The 16990-nt window shown below is 47.4% G+C and overlaps 1 protein-coding gene across 1 annotated transcript; it reads right to left on the bottom strand.

The window, feature by feature from the left end:
- Positions 1-1468: 1468 nt before the first annotated feature.
- LOC123754482 (keratin, type I cytoskeletal 9-like) lies at positions 1469-9785 on the bottom strand. Its single transcript, XM_069322305.1, has 2 exons — positions 9727-9785; positions 1469-2645 (listed from the first exon to the last, which is right to left on the bottom strand). Exons 1-2 carry the CDS (start codon positions 9783-9785, stop codon positions 1469-1471), a joined length of 1236 nt encoding a protein of 411 aa, XP_069178406.1.
- Between the last annotated feature and the right edge of the window lie 7205 nt (positions 9786-16990).

The raw sequence follows: 16990 nt of genomic DNA, 5'->3' as shown, positions 1-16990 counted from the left end.
GAGGGGCAGTTGTCAGCCATTGTTGTTAGACCAAAGTCGCAGGAGCAAAACTGCTCCTAATTCTCCCTTGGACGAAGTGTTAGGAGAGTAAATTAGTGCTTCTTCCATCTTCAACATGCAGGTCATCATCGTCTTCCCAAAATCTTATCTAGTCATTCCTAGCCAGTAACGTTAAGTAGATAGGATTATTTTCCGGTTTGAACACGCGGCAGCGAGATAATCCAGGTAATTATTCCTTGGTTCTTATCTTATAATATACTAATATTTCCTCTGTTATAACTGTCATATATATAGGATTCCTGCTATTATTGCAAGTGCCCTTTGACAGGAACAATTGAAAAGGTAGAAGAATCAGTAGTAACCTAGTAGCCAGTACATGAGTTGGGGGCCAGCCACACTCACAAGGCGGAGCTGGCTTATTCATCGGTGTGCCTACTGGTTGTCCAGGACAAATCAGCCATATAAGATAAGGCCTCCAAATCTTAATTACTAATATATGTAGTTAATACTGTAGTTTTGATTGGCTGCATATATAAACAATATAACCTCTCCCCCTCCCCTAATGTGTAAGGAGATCGATTTGTGAGAATTTGCAGGAATACAATCTGCTTAAACCACATACAATTTGCTATCGAAATATATAAATTAATGTAAATATAAATTCTATACAAATTCATATAAATTCATTAAATATACATCTCACAGGTCAGTTCCCCACACCACCCATCATGTTGACAACCTCCCAGTCTTGACCTGTCTGGTGTAACTATGTTATTAGGTGATCTTTTCTTAATGACTTGAGCTTTGTATTAATTTACTTCATTGTTATTTGGTTGTGAGTGTGTAGAGTTGTTTGTTGTATATAAGCCGTGACGCGTAGATAAGTTCGCCCCAGTAAACTGGAGGATTTTACTTAGACTTTCCCTCAACCTTAGACATTCTGAACTTACATAGCTGAAGTCAGGAGGTTCACTGATTTATGAGGGAAAGTTCTACTCCACGAGGCATGCAGGGGGAACATGCCATAACAGCAAGCTTGCACTGGAGCGTGCACTTAATCAGCAGACGCCAGAGTAGTTGAGGAAGCATCAGCAGACACGAGGGGTCAATGGGAACCACAATCCGTGTCTTGACAAGCACGGTGGGCCCTCGTGCTGTGTGTAACTCAACCTCAAGGTACAAAGATCACTTCAAACGTTTATATAAGCTGTTCTTAAGTGTGTGTGTGTTGCAATCCGTTGCAACTCTAGCAAGAAATGTTTAAATGACAATATCCCAATTTTGTATTTTAACATGAGCGTAACATAAAATATTAGTGTGAAAACTGTATACTTGAATTAATATAATTCATATTGATAACATTGATGCCAACACCTGTACGGGACGTAGGCCTTGTTGCAGACTTGCAGTAGTGCATTTGGACGTTAATAAGCCTTTACGTTCCAATAGAAACTTCGAACACATACGATCACTGGACGCACGACCCCTGGACGCACGACCACTGGACGCACGACCACGACGCACGACCACTGGACGCTCGACCACTGGACGCACGACCACTGGACGCACGATCACTGGACGCACGACCACTGGACGCACGACCACTGGACGCTCGACCACTGGACGCACGACCACTGGACGCACGACCACTGGACGCATGACCACTGGACGCACGACCACTGGACGCACGAGCATTGGACGCACGACCACTGGACGCACGACCACTGGACGCACGACCACTGGACGCTCGACCACTGGACGCACGACCACTGGACGCACGAGCATTGGACGCACGACCACTGGACGCACGACCACTGGACGCACGACCACTGGACGCACGACCACTGGACGCACGACCACTGGACGCACGACCACTGGACGCACGACCACTGGACGCACGACCACTGGACGCACGACCACTGGACGCACGACCACTGGACGCACGACCACTGGACGCACGACCACTGGACGCACGAGCATTGGACGCACGACCACTGGACGCACGACCACTGGACGCACGACCACTGGACGCACGAGCATTGGACGCACGACCACTGGACGCACGACCACTGGACGCACGAGCATTGGACGCACGACCACTGGACGCACGAGCATTGGACGCACGACCACTGGACGCACGACCACTGGACGCACGACCACTGGACGCTCGACCACTGGACGCACGACCACTGGACGCACGAGCATTGGACGCACGACCACTGGACGCACGACCACTGGACGCACGACCACTGGACGCACGAGCATTGGACGCACGACCACTGGACGCACGAGCATTGGACGCACGACCACTGGACGCACGACCACTGGACGCACGACCACTGGACGCACGAGCATTGGACGCACGACCACTGGACGCACGACCACTGGCAGCACGACCACTGGACGCACGACCACTGGACGCACGACCACTGGCCGCACGACCACTGGACGCTCGACCACTGGACGCACGACCACTGGCCGCACGACCACTGGACGCACGACCCCTGGACGCACGACCACACTCTGGATCATCACCACCAGCAACACACAAGGACAACACCCTCGCAACACGCGGGCACTCAAACACACAACACAAAGTCTGACATTCAAACACCCGACAAGCACTGCTCGAGCTTTTTAACTCTCTAAAAGATCAAATAAATTCATATCCTGTCATCGGCTTCCCTAGAGGTCATGGCTAATGTGTTCATGTCTCTCCGCGCCCGCGTAATGTGTGTGTGTGTGTGTGTGTGTGTGTGTGTGTGTGTGTGTGTGTGTGTGTGTGTGTGTGTGTGTGTGTGTGTGTGTGTGTGTGTGTGTGTGTGTGTGTGTGTGTAATTACCTAAGTGTAGTTACAGGATGACAGCTACGCTCGTGGTGTCCCGTCTTCCCAGCACTCTTTGTCATATAACGCTTTGAAACTACTGACGGTTTTGGCCTCCACCACCTTCTCACTTAACTTGTTCCAACCGTCTACCACTCTGTTTGCGAAAGTTAATTTTTCTGATATTTCTTCGGCATCTTTGTTTAATTAGTTTAAATCTATGACCTCTTGTTCTTGAAGTTCCAGGTCTTAGTGTGTGTGTGTGTGTGTGTGTGTGTGTGTGTGTGTGTGTGTGTGTGTGTGTGTGTGTGTGTGTGTGTGTGTGTGTGTGTGTGTGTGTGTGTGTGTGTGTCTGTGTGTGTGTGTGCACTCACCTAGTTGTACTAGCCTAGTTGTGCTTGAAGACACAGCTAGGAAGGTGGAAGACAGAAAACCCCGAGGAGAGATGATCACCTCATATAAAATTCTAAGGGGAATTGACAAGGAGTACCCTGAGTACCCAAATGAGTCACAGAGACATTAGAAAGATTTTTACAGTGTCAGAGTAGTTAACAGATGGAATGCATTAGGCAGTGATGTGGTGGAGGCTGACACCATACACAGTTTTAAATGTAGATATGATAGAGCCCAGTAGGCTCAGGAACCTGTACACCAGTTGATTGACAGTTGAGAGGCGGGACCAATGAGCCGAAGCTCATCCCTGGCACACGACTAGACAAGAGCAACTAGGTGAGTACTCGAACAGTTAAACACAATCACAACACACTCAGACACTCAAACACGCAACACAAAGCCTGACATACGAACACTGGCTGGCGATGCTCTACCATTTATAGGTAAATAAAATATGAGAAGTATTGAATAATGTAAATGGTGGGTTGGGGGGGGGGGGCGGCCTCCCCTGCCAACACCCCCGTGTGTAGTGGTCACTACAACACCCCCGTGTGTATGTGGTCACTACAACACCTCCGTGTGTAGTGGTCACTACAACACCCCCGTGTGTAGTGGTCACTACAACACCCCCGTGTGTATGTGGTCACTACAACACCCCCGTGTGTAGTGGTCACTACAACACCCCCGTGTGTATGTGGTCACTACAACACCCCCGTGTGTAGTGGTCACTACAACACCCCCGTGTGTGTGTGGTCACTACAACACCCCCGTGTGTAGTGGTCACTACAACACCCCCGTGTGTGTGTGGTCACTACAACACCCCCGTGTGTAGTGGTCACTACAACACCCCCGTGTGTGTGTGGTCACTACAACACCCCCGTGTGTAGTGGTCACTACAACACCCCCGTGTGTAGTGGTCACTACAACACCTCCACCAGCGAGGTGTTGTAGGGTCGAGCTCAAGCTCCCGGTCCTCTTGTTTCTTGTCATACCTCTTATTGAAACTATTTATGGTGTTAGATCCTCATATATCTCACTTTACTTTATTTTATTTGTTTACTATTTTTATCTTAAAAGTAAAAGTTATTTGTTGTTGTGTGGTCCCTCTGTCAGTGTTGTGTGGTCCCTCTGTCAGTGTTGTGTGGTCCCTCTGTCAGTGTTGTGTGGTCCCTCTGTCAGTGTTGTGTGGTCCCTCTGTCAGTGTTGTTTGGTCCCTCTGTCAGTGTTGTGTGGTCCCTCTGTCAGTGTTGTGTGGTCCCTCTGTCAGTGTTGTGTGGTTCCCTCTGTCAGTGTTGTGTGGTCCCCTCTGTCAGTGTTGTGTGGTCCCTCTGTCAGTGTTTGTGTGGTCCCTCTGTCAGTGTTGTGTGGTCCCTCTGTCAGTGTTGTGTGGTCCCTCTGTCAGTGTTGTGTGGTCCCTCTGTCAGTGTTGTGTGGTCCCTCTGTCAGTGTTGTGTGGTCCCTCTGTCAGTGTTGTGTGGTCCCTCTGTCAGTGTTGTGTGGTCCCTCTGTCAGTGTTGTGTGTGGGTCCCTCTGTCAGTGTTGTGTGGTCCCTCTGTCAGTGTTGTGTGGTCCCTCTGTCAGTGTTGTGTGGTCCCTCTGTCAGTGTTGTGTGGTCCCTCTGTCAGTGTTGTGTGGTCCCTCTGTCAGTGTTGTGTGGTCCCTCTGTCAGTGTTGTGTGGTCCCTCTGTCAGTGTTGTGTGGTCCCTCTGTCAGTGTTGTGTGGTCCCTCTGTCAGTGTTGTGTGGTCCCTCTGTCAGTGTTGTGTGGTCCCTCTGTCAGTGTTGTGTGGTCCCTCTGTCAGTGTTGTGTGGTCCCTCTGTCAGTGTTGTGTGGTCCCTCTGTCAGTGTTGTGTGGTCCCTCTGTCAGTGTTGTGTGGTCCCTCTGTCAGTGTTGTGTGGTCCCTCTGTCAGTGTTGTGTGGTCCCTCTGTCAGTGTTGTGTGGTCCCTCTGTCAGTGTTGTGTGGTCCCTCTGTCAGTGTTGTGTGGTCCCTCTGTCAGTGTTGTGTGGTCCCTCTGTCAGTGTTGTGTGGTCCCTCTGTCAGTGTTGTGTGGTCCCTCTGTCAGTGTTGTGTGGTCCCTCTGTCAGTGTTGTGTGGTCCCTCTGTCAGTGTTGTGTGGTCCCTCTGTCAGTGTTGTGTGGTCCCTCTGTCAGTGTTGTGTGGTCCCTCTGTCAGTGTTGTGTGGTCCCTCTGTCAGTGTTGTGTGGTCCCTCTGTCAGTGTTGTGTGGTCCCTCTGTCAGTGTTGTGTGGTCCCTCTGTCAGTGTTGTGTGGTCCCTCTGTCAGTGTTGTGTGGTCCCTCTGTCAGTGTTGTGTGGTCCCTCTGTCAGTGTTGTGTGGTCCCTCTGTCAGTGTTGTGTGGTCCCTCTGTCAGTGTTGTGTGGTCCCTCTGTCAGTGTTGTGTGGTCCCTCTGTCAGTGTTGTGTGGTCCCTCTGTCAGTGTTGTGTGGTCCCTCTGTCAGTGTTGTGTGGTCCCTCTGTCAGTGTTGTGTGGTCCCTCTGTCAGTGTTGTCTGGTCCCTCTGTCAGTGTTGTGTGGTCCCTCTGTCAGTGTTGTGTGGTCCCTCTGTCAGTGTTGTGTGGTCCCTCTGTCAGTGTTGTGTGGTCCCTCTGTCAGTGTTGTGTGGTCCCTCTGTCAGTGTTGTGTGGTCCCTCTGTCAGTGTTGTGTGGTCCCTCTGTCAGTGTTGTGTGGTCCCTCTGTCAGTGTTGTCTGGTCCCTCTGTCAGTGTTGTGTGGTCCCTCTGTCAGTGTTGTGTGGTCCCTCTGTCAGTGTTGTGTGGTCCCTCTGTCAGTGTTGTGTGGTCCCTCTGTCAGTGTTGTGTGGTCCCTCTGTCAGTGTTGTGTGGTCCCTCTGTCAGTGTTGTGTGGTCCCTCTGTCAGTGTTGTGTGGTCCCTCTGTCAGTGTTGTGTGGTCCCTCTGTCAGTGTTGTGTGGTCCCTCTGTCAGTGTTGTGTGGTCCCTCTGTCAGTGTTGTGTGGTCCCTCTGTCAGTGTTGTGTGGTCCCTCTGTCAGTGTTGTGTGGTCCCTCTGTCAGTGTTGTCTGGTCCCTCTGTCAGTGTTGTGTGGTCCCTCTGTCAGTGTTGTGTGGTCCCTCTGTCAGTGTTGTGTGGTCCCTCTGTCAGTGTTGTGTGGTCCCTCTGTCAGTGTTGTCGTGGTCCCTCTGTCAGTGTTGTGTGGTCCCTCTGTCAGTGTTGTGTGGTCCCTCTGTCAGTGTTGTGTGGTCCCTCTGTCAGTGTTGTGTGGTCCCTCTGTCAGTGTTGTGTGGTCCCTCTGTCAGTGTTGTGTGGTCCCTCTGTCAGTGTTGTGTGGTCCCTCTGTCAGTGTTGTGTGGTCCCTCTGTCAGTGTTGTGTGGTCCCTCTGTCAGTGTTGTCTGGTCCCTCTGTCAGTGTTGTGTGGTCCCTCTGTCAGTGTTGTGTGGTCCCTCTGTCAGTGTTGTGTGGTCCCTCTGTCAGTGTTGTGTGGTCCCTCTGTCAGTGTTGTGTGGTCCCTCTGTCAGTGTTGTGTGGTCCCTCTGTCAGTGTTGTGTGGTCCCTCTGTCAGTGTTGTGTGGTCCCTCTGTCAGTGTTGTGTGGTCCCTCTGTCAGTGTTGTGTGGTCCCTCTGTCAGTGTTGTGTGGTCCCTCTGTCAGTGTTGTGTGGTCCCTCTGTCAGTGTTGTGTGGTCCCTCTGTCAGTGTTGTGTGGTCCCTCTGTCAGTGTTGTCTGGTCCCTCTGTCAGTGTTGTGTGGTCCCTCTGTCAGTGTTGTGTGGTCCCTCTGTCAGTGTTGTCTGGTCCCTCTGTCAGTGTTGTGTGGTCCCTCTGTCAGTGTTGTGTGGTCCCTCTGTCAGTGTTGTGTGGTCCCTCTGTCAGTGTTGTGTGGTCCCTCTGTCAGTGTTGTGTGGTCCCTCTGTCAGTGTTGTCTGGTCCCTCTGTCCTCTGTCAGTGTTGTGTGGTCCCTCTGTCAGTGTTGTGTGGTCCCTCTGTCAGTGTTGTCTGGTCCCTCTGTCAGTGTTGTGTGGTCCCTCTGTCAGTGTTGTCTGGTCCCTCTGTCAGTGTTGTGTGGTCCCTCTGTCAGTGTTGTGTGGTCCCTCTGTCAGTGTTGTGTGGTCCCTCTGTCAGTGTTGTGTGGTCCCTTTGTCAGTGTTGTCTGGTCCCTCTGTCAGTGTTGTCTGATCCCTCTGTCAGTGTTGTCCGGTCCTTCTGTCAGTGTTGTGTGGTCCCTCTGTCAGTGTTGTCCGGTCCCTCTGTCAGTGTTGTCTGGTCCCTCTGTCAGTGTTGTGTGGTCCCTCTGTCAGTGTTGTCTGGTCCCTCTGTCAGTGTTGTGTGGTCCCTCTGTCAGTGTTGTGTGGTCCCTCTGTCAGTGTTGTCTGGTCCCTCTGTCAGTGTTGTCTGGTCCCTCTGTCAGTGTTGTCTGATCCCTCTGTCAGTGTTGTCCGGTCCCTCTGTCAGTGTTGTGTGGTCCCTCTGTCAGTGTTGTCCGGTCCCTCTGTCAGTGTTGTCTGGTCCCTCTGTCAGTGTTGTGTGGTCCCTCTGTCAGTGTTGTCTGGTCCCTCTGTCAGTGTTGTGTGGTCCCTCTGTCAGTGTTGTGTGGTCCCTCTGTCAGTGTTGTCTGGTCCCTCTGTTAGTGTTGTCTGGTCCCTCTGTCAGTGTTGTCTGGTCCCTCTGTCAGTGTTGTGTTGTCCCTCTGTCAGTGTTGTCTGGTCCCTCTGTCAGTGTTGTCTGGTCCCTCTGTCAGTGTTGTCTGGTCCCTCTGTCAGTGTTGTGTGGTCCCTCTGTCAGTGTTGTGTGGTCCCTCTGTCAGTGTTGTCTGGTCCCTCTGTCAGTGTTGTCTGGTCCCTCTGTCAGTGTTGTCCGGTCCCTCTGTCAGTGTTGTGTGGTCCCTCTGTCAGTGTTGTGTGGTCCCTCTGTCAGTGTTGTGTGGTCCCTCTGTCAGTGTTGTCTGGTCCCTCTGTCAGTGTTGTCCGGTCCCTCTGTCAGTGTTGTGTGGTCCCTCTGTCAGTGTTGTGTGGTCCCTCTGTCAGTGTTGTCTGGTCCCTCTGTCAGTGTTGTGTGGTCCCTCTGTCAGTGTTGTGTGGTCCCTCTGTCAGTGTTGTCTGGTCCCTCTGTCAGTGTTGTGTGGTCCCTCTGTCAGTGTTGTGTGGTCCCTCTGTCAGTGTTGTCTGGTCCCTCTGTCAGTGTTGTCTGGTCCCTCTGGCAGTGTTGTCTGGTCCCTCTGTCAGTGTTGTGTGGTCCCTCTGTCAGTGTTGTCTGGTCCCTCTGTCAGTGTTGTCTGGTTCCTCTGTCAGTGTTGTCTGGTTCCTCTGTCAGTGTTGTCTGGTCCCTCTGTCAGTGTTGTCTGGTCCCTCTGTCAGTGTTGTCTGGTCCCTCTGTCAGTGTTGTCTGGTCCCTCTGTCAGTGTTGTCTGGTCCCTCTGTCAGTGTTGTCTGGTTCCTCTGTCAGTGTTGTCTGGTCCCTCTGTCAGTGTTGTCTGGTCCCTCTGTCAGTGTTGTCTGGTCCCAAGATCTAGGGAAGGTCTCCCCCCCCCCCCCTCTCGCCGAAAGTTTGAAATTAGAAAGTTTAACTTTTTGTATTTAAACTTTCACTTTCTTCCTAATATAGTGAGGTTGTTGTTGTTTACTTTAGGGTGACAGAACTTTTATGTTGGTGGTTGTCTTATGCTCAGTTTGTATTTGTTTCCATTTTCTTCATTTCCTGGTACTCTGTGTACGGTCTGCTTCTCCATGGCTTCTGTGCTTCTTGTATTCTGTGCTTCTCTGTGTACTGTACTCGCTTAGTTGTGCTTGTGGGGGGTTGAGCTTCGGCTCTTTGGTACCGCCTCTCATCTGGTGTACAGGTTCCTGAATCTACTGATCTCTATCATATCTGCTTTTGAAACTGTGTACGGAGTCAGCCTACAATTTCTTAACTACTCTGACACTACAACAAATCTTCTTAATGTCTTTATGACTCATTTTGGCATTCAATTTCCACCCGTGTCCCTTAGTGTGTGTGCCCCTTGTGTTAAATAAAGTCTTTGTCTGCCCTATAGATTCTTTTGAAAATCTTGTATGTGGTGATCATGTCCCCCGTAACTCTACTGTCTTCCAGCGACGTGAGGTTAAATTCCCGTAGTCTCTCCTTATAACGCATGCCCCTCAGTTCGGGTACTAGTCTGGTGACAAACCTCTGAACCTTTTCCAATTTAGTCTTATGCTTGACGAGATGTAAACTCCATGCTGGAGCTGCATACTCCAGGATTGGTCTGACATACGTGGTATACAAGGTCATACGTGGCATACTTTAGAGTTATGTTTACTCTTTACGGTTATAATTATTAATTATATTGTTATTATAATATTAATTACAATAATAATTGTTGTAAGTAATAATTATTGATCTTCCATCTGGTGGGTCATGAAGGAAGCGGGCCTCGAGTGAAGGAGGGCTGTGACGATCTCCGTCAGGAACCCGTAGGTGCGGGACCGGGACGTCCACCTCCTGGGGCTCGTGCGGCCCCCAGGCTCTGCTTCAGGAGGCTGGGGTCGTTCTTGCCCTTGCTGGGGTGGTTCTTCTCCGGCCCCGACCACGGCGGTCTCCGGGTTCGAGTCCATGTTCCTTCTTTTACCAACCTCGAGGTCAACTCCGGAGCTGGAGCCCCTGGGGGCAGTTCGTTGTTGCCTTCAACCTTGTCCTGACAGTTCCTGCGACGGCGCTGGAACCAATTGTATTGGCATTTGCCTTTCCTGTGGAGATGTTCGGCGCCGTGGAAAGGGGGGGGGGACTGCTGCATGGGTAACAGCTTCTCCCCCCATATCAACCTACCCCGGCTTTGCGCCCTGGAGAGGCCACTCCAGACCGACAACCAGAGCGCAACTCCATAGTCTCCAGAGACTGATGGATGCCAACTATGCGGTGCAGGTGGGAACACGGCACCTGGGCACCTCGCCTTACTCACCAGCAGTAAACAGCCCCCGGGAGTCAGGTGACACATTGTGGGTGACATCCTGGCGGAAGGTCAGACGATGACATAGTGGGACCTGGGTATGGCAAACCGGTTTCCCAAAACAGGATTTTTTTTTTTTACATTTTTACCTCATCTGATTGTCAAACATCAGGAGGCAGCGGCCGGAGGCCCCCAAATGACATCCATTACCTATCACCTCATAACGTTTCTCATTTCGCTTCCTGGCACGTCCGCCTCGTTGAACTAACGAAGGAGTCGTTCTGAACTTTTCAGTGCATGTTGCTGGGTGGGAATGCAATGGTCAGCTGCTTCCTGATGCCTCAGTGCAAGAGGCAGTTAAGGTTTGTGCAGCCATCCAGTTGAGGTAAATGTTCAGCTGTAAGGTAGTGAGAGGTTCGTTCACTGGAGCTGGCGGACATGGGGCGTGACCCGCTCGCTCACGGCACAGATTGTGCTCGGCTAAACCACCAGCTGCCTCAGAGGATTAAGCTGTAACACCATAAATAGTTTTATTAATGTCATGCAAGTAGAGTCAGTCACACAGGATATTGGCGGCGCCAGACTGTCGGCCCTGAGCATTGATAAAGTCCCATCTTTCAAGTGTTAATGTTCACAGGTTGAGTAGAGGTCAGGTCGCCTCAGGTGACCTCGCTCTCTGCTAAACTGATAACTGTAGACGGGTGCCATTTGTTTCCATCACACAAGTCGCTATCTAGGTGCGGTAGGAAGATAGCCAGAGGCTGTCTTCTGGAAGGCGAAGTTTAGCTCCCGGTTCCCCCTTAAATACCCATGGAACTGTACATTTGATTTTCAGAACAGATAGATATACAGAGTGAGAGAGAGAAGCCTCGCCACACCTGAGAGGTTCCAGCAGCCCAGACTAGACCTGTCCCAGGCTGGGTAGGGACTCTCAGCCCTACCCTCCCCCCCCCTCTCTACGATCATATTCTCACACACTTTGGAGAGTGAACGTATAAGGTTGATGTTTACATATTTAAGTTGTGTGTCATTTTCAGGAGCAGTCAGCTGTAATTGCTCTTAATTTCTTACATGATGACTCAAATTGTGTATTTATGTTGACATCTGAACATCAAGTGATAAGGTTGAATTATGATACCCATGTGAGTGAATATGTAATAGTAAATATATAACAGATTAACTTACTTTTTAAATTGTCTGGTATTCTGATCCCTAGATCTTGGATAGTGAAAGTTAGAGTGGGGATCACCCCGAAATTTACTTGCTAAATATTATGACTTAAAGAGTCTTGACTATGTGATTTACACGAGTACAGTTGTTAAGTGATAACATCAGTTAATATTGTGGTACAGACACGTTCCATTCCTACTCTTATAAATATCTCTTGAATGGAAGGTGGCAGCACTTTCCCACTTTCTACCTCTTTCCTTCAGCACTTTCCTTCCTCTCCCATTTTCTCTCATTCTAAACTTTCCCTTTCACCTGACCACTCTTCCTCACTCTTCCCTTCCACCTCTCTACCTCCCTCACTCTGAGTTTTCTTCCTTACTCCAAATTTTGATACGTTACAATGGTGATGTTACAATCATGTTACAATGGTGATGTTACAATGATGTTACAATGGTGATGTTACAATGGTGATGTTACAATGATGTTACAATGGTGATGTTACAATGATGTTACAATGGTGATGTTACAATGATGTTACAATGGTGATGTTACAATGATGTTACAATGATGTTACAATGGTGATGCACTCCACAAAGCACTCCAGAAAAAAAAATTGAAGTGAGTATATTTGACTCAGCAGTTACACCCAGCTTGACATACTGTAAGTGTAAGACTCACGGGCCCCTGTGCCCAGGTTACTCCATATTCCTCAACTACTGTGTCGATGTATACAACAGTGTTTTTTCCCTAGACACTGCTGAGAGAGAAGCACTGCTGAGTCGTGTTCTGAGGTCTATGCTCCGACATACCTGTGTACAGCCTCTACAGTGACGCCCACTACAATAACGTTGTCATCTTCGTGTTCCGGTCATGTTCTTACTCTCGTGGTGGGTGGAGGTGAATAGTTCCGTTATTTGGGTATTTATGGTGGGTTGTTGGGCTTTTATACGAATGGCTTGAAGACTTTGTAATCTTCTTACATCCTGAGTTTTGCCTATTATGCAAGTGTTTTTATTCAACATTTCTCTGGTTAGGGTGATGTCATGGGCTTGTCTCATGTGATTTTTAGGGGCACCTGATTGAAGATGACAGGTCAAACGCCTCGTCAGCTTGGTCGACGTCATGCCCATGTACTTAGATTGAAGGTTACATCCTTCGTGGGGGGAGGGGGGGGCCAGGTGTACATGTATACCACGTTCGACTGCTGTAAAGGTTCTCCGTCGGCTTCGGGCTGTTTTTAATGAGGAACTCGGTAGTCTTCTTTGTTATATAGTCTTATACTATGTGACTTTGGGAGCGACGAAGGATAGGGTGAGGTGATGTTGCCTGACTCCGGCCTCAAGCTGTCCGCCAGGTCTTACATCTTCCCTCTGGGTCAATGGAGTACCATCGAACAGCTGTATGCTCGAAATCGAATTCATCTGACAATTCGATTTCGAGCGAATTCGAAATCGAATTCAATTGGCAATTTACTATAAAAACAAAAAACGGCCAACCTACTAATGAAAAACTCCCCAGACACCAAGCAGAACGCCTTGAAGGAAATCAACGTCGTCTATGCCTTCACATGCCCAATTGGGGACTGTAAGCTCCAAAGAACTTAGTATATAGGCAAGACAACAACGTCTCTTCCTAGGCGATTAACAATGCACAAACAACAGGGCTCCATCAAGGAACATATAATCTCTTCTCACAACCAGACCATCACCAGAGAAATCTTAACAAGCAACAAAGAAATAATCGATAGGTACAGCGATAGCAGGAGACTCGACATCAGCGAGGCACTACACATCAAAAAGTCAACACCAGCAATCAACAGCCAATTAACACATAACTATATTCTACCCACTTCAAGACCCCGAACCAACATAGAAGCAGCAAGAGAAAGTATGGGCCAATAGGCCTTCTGCAGTTACTTCCATTCTTATGTTTTCATACCCAATTTATACCCACCTCATCCAAAAACTTTTGTGTCATATCATCTCACCCAAAACAAATAAAAGCATGATGTATGTTATGTGTAAACCAGTCTTTGAAAAATGTAAGAAGCCTTACGAAACGCTTTTAGGCGTCAGACCAAAAATAAAAATGGAAAAAATGAATTTTGGAGAGTTAATTTTTCAATTACCCTCGACAGTGAAGAAAAACGTAAGAAATATTGAGAAGATTCGTGTTAGAATTACTATTCTCACCCTTTCGGTCATATTCAACAATATATATATATATATATATATATATATATATATATATATATATATATATATATATATATATATATATATATATATATATATATATATATATATTCACACAGTGTACACATCAAGAAGTCAACACCAGCAATCAACAGCCAATTAATGCACAACTATATTCTACCCACTTCAAGACTCCGCTCCAATGTAGAAGCATCAAGAAATATGGGCCAATAGGTCCTCTGCAGTTACTTCCATTCTTACCTTCAATTTACCCAATTTATACCCATTGTTTCGTGTTCTGTCCTGTGTTGAAAGTTTTGGTCACCTCATCCAAAACTGTTGTAACATATCACCTCACCCAAAATGCGGGTATAAAATAAAATGAAAGCTGTTTAAATTATAGCGTAGTAAGAACTCTGTTTAGTGTTTGCAGGTTATAGTTGTGTGTGTAAACTAAAAGTCTTTGAAAATGTAAGTTATTACGAATCGCGTGCAAGGGTCGCGTCAGACTAGAAATAAAAATGAATTTTGGAGAATTGATTTTTCAATTACCATAAACAGTGAAAAGAAATATTGAGAAAATTCGTTTTAGAATTATTAATCTTACTTTTTCGGTCATATTTAATATATATATATATATATATATATATATATATATATATATATATATATATATATATATATATATATATATATATATATATATATATATATATATATATATATATATATATAATTATATACTGGCTGTACCCAGCCACGCATTGCTGTGGCTCAGCAACGCGTGAGTCACAGCAACCCTCCCCTGTCTCCCAGTCCTGCCCCACCATTCCTCCTTCCCCCCCTCCCCTCGTCATCCCCACCATTCTCCACACCTTCGTCCGATGCATTCCCAAATGATCTGATGTTCCCATCACTGAAAAATGGGAACATCAAATGATCTGATGTTCCCATCACTGAAAAATGGGAACATCAAATGATCTGATGTTCCCATCACTGAAAAATAAAAGAACAGTTAAAAAAAACGAAATGAAAACAATTAAAAAATAAACAATACTCATGAAATGAATGGTATGGTAAACAACACAGCTTAATTCCAACACAATGTCACACAAAATAATTAAATCAAATGAAAATAGATCGAAACATATAAAAAAATCAATTTATCAATGCAATCGAAAATTTTGAAATGGAATTGTAACATATTTAGTATCGCGTGTGTTGCTTTTATGTGCAGCAGATGGTGCTGTTTTTTTTTTAATGCTTTTACCTGTCACAGGTGTGGCATCTACATAGTACGTATATAAAAACATATGTGTATTCGAATAGAACGTTGTGTCAAAATTTCAAAGCAATTGGAAAAGAACTTTAAGAGATTACAGCATGTGTTGCTTTTACGTGCAACAGATGGCACTGTTTAAAAAAAAAATTGTTTTTACCTGTCACAGGTGTGGCATGTATATAGAAGGTATATAAAAAAACACGCACACTCAAGCACCTGCAGCACCCTGGGCTTCCCTAGTCCCTCCCCCCCCCCCCGACGACTGAAGCCTCAGGCAGAATATTACCGCTTACACCTGACATAGGAGCGGTTGCCAGTGAATAATTAAGACGGGGCGTGACTGATGGCAGCCTCGAACCCATCCCCGCCACCGGGGACGATCCCTGCACGTCACCCGTGCACGTCACCCGACGCATTATCTCACCTTGACACGTCAAATTTTCATAATCCGTTAAAAAGGCGACGTTTTAGTTTAAAAAAAAATAAAGCACCATAATCCTATAAACTTTCCTTATTAAGACTACTCATAGTCCAGTGGCTAGAGCTCCGGCCTCACGCGTGTGGTCAGCGGTTTGAGACTCCTAGGTCCAGATTCACGAAGCAGTTACGGAAACACATACGAACCTGTACATCTTTTCACAATCTTTGGCGACTTTGTTTACAATTATTAAACAGTTAATGCGCTCCGAAGCACCAGAAGGTTGTTTATAACAATAACAACAGTTGATTGGGAAGTTTTCATGCTTGTAAACTGTTTAATAAATGTACCCGAAGCCGTCAAAGATTGAGGAAAGATGTACACGTTTGTAAGTACTTGCGTAACTGCTTCGTGAATCAGGCTCCTGGAGCCCAGGTGAATGGAACACCGTAACCCTGTTGTGTTTCGTCCATCTCCTCGATAGCTTATAGGCCAGCCCGTCCTCCAAACACAGACCCAAAAGTGATTCCATCCCTCCGCCAAACCCGCTGTTTATGATTGAAAAACGGTTTACACACGACTCACAACTGATGACGTTCGAACACTTCCGGAACAAGTGCTTCACTGACGAATTTTGTTCGAACCACAACGCTGTAAATGCTTCACCCACGTACTACAAATACAAATAATCATCAACAGAACCTAAACACCTAACCAAACCTATGCCTATATATATGCGCAATATGCTAATATATTATAATATTAATGTATATTGGAGAAAATTCCTGTTTTGAATGAACAATATGTTAAAATTTAAGAATGCGTCTGATGGGGGTCGACCGCTGGATGGAATGGACTTGAGTCGAGGACAGGTTGAATAGGGACGTTGCTTGGGCTCGTAGGTAGGTTTGGGGCTCGATCCGTCCTAGCCTCTCGTAGGATCACTCACTTAAGTGGCGTTTTCTACGATATCGTAACAGATGATACAAATGCAACCTATTTAAGAAGAGTAACGGCTCACAAATATCCACGTCCTTAATGCGTGGAGCTCGACGTAGGTCAGTGGGTGCTTGGGTAACTACTTATCTGGTTAGACAAAGAATTTGGATTTTTTTTCACAGTGACAGATCAAGAGGCCGCGGCCTGTACAGACGGACTGTCCAATAACCTGTCCAATTTCCCTGTGTCTCTGTATCTAAGAAGCGACCCGTCCTCCTAATAGAGCGTCGCACCTTGACGTACATACTTTACCTATAGGCTTAGAAAAATCATCCCGTTTTCTCTTGTTGGGTCTCCTGGTTGGTTAGGAAAATGGGCACTTTAGTACGACAGTTTCTTGACGTTGGGGAACCTATAGGGAGGACAGTCTGGGAGAAAGACTGAGAAGAATCTGTCGTTATAAAGCTGTGACTTTCTGTAAAGTAGGAGGAGCTATGAGCAGGATTCGAACCCGCTTACTGGGTAAACTCAAGCATACGCCTGAAACCGCTGAGCCACGATAAGCTATAAGTGTATACAGATGCAGGGAACACTCAGGTGTATACAGGTGTAGGGAACACTCAGGTGTATACAGGTGCAGGGAACACTCAGGTGTATACAGGTGTAGGGAACACTCAGGTGTATACAGGTGCAGGGTACACTCAGGTGTATACAGGTGTAGGGAACACTCAGGTGTATACAGGTGCAGGGAACACTCAGGTGTATACAGGTGCAGGGAACACTCAGGTGTATACAGGTGCAGGGTACACTCAGGTGTATACAGGTGTAGGGAACACTCAGGTGTATACAGGTGCAGGGAACACTCAGGT

The sequence above is a fragment of the Procambarus clarkii genome, chromosome 1 (assembly GCF_040958095.1).
Source record: "Procambarus clarkii isolate CNS0578487 chromosome 1, FALCON_Pclarkii_2.0, whole genome shotgun sequence".
Classification (NCBI taxonomy): Eukaryota; Metazoa; Arthropoda; class Malacostraca; order Decapoda; family Cambaridae; genus Procambarus; species Procambarus clarkii.
Note: the sequence above shows the minus strand (reverse complement) of the source record. Positions and strands in the feature narration are given on the sequence as shown.

Excerpts from the sequence above, each read along its gene's own strand:
- LOC123754482 (XM_069322305.1), bottom strand. The coding sequence starts at position 9,785 with ATGGACTCGAACCCGGAGACCGCCGTGGTCGGGGCCGGAGAAGAACCA. Across the intron at positions 2,646-9,726 it reads GAAGAACCACCCCAGCAAGG|AGAGTTAAAAAGCTCGAGCA; the intron begins GCAAGAACGACC and ends TTGATCTTTTAG.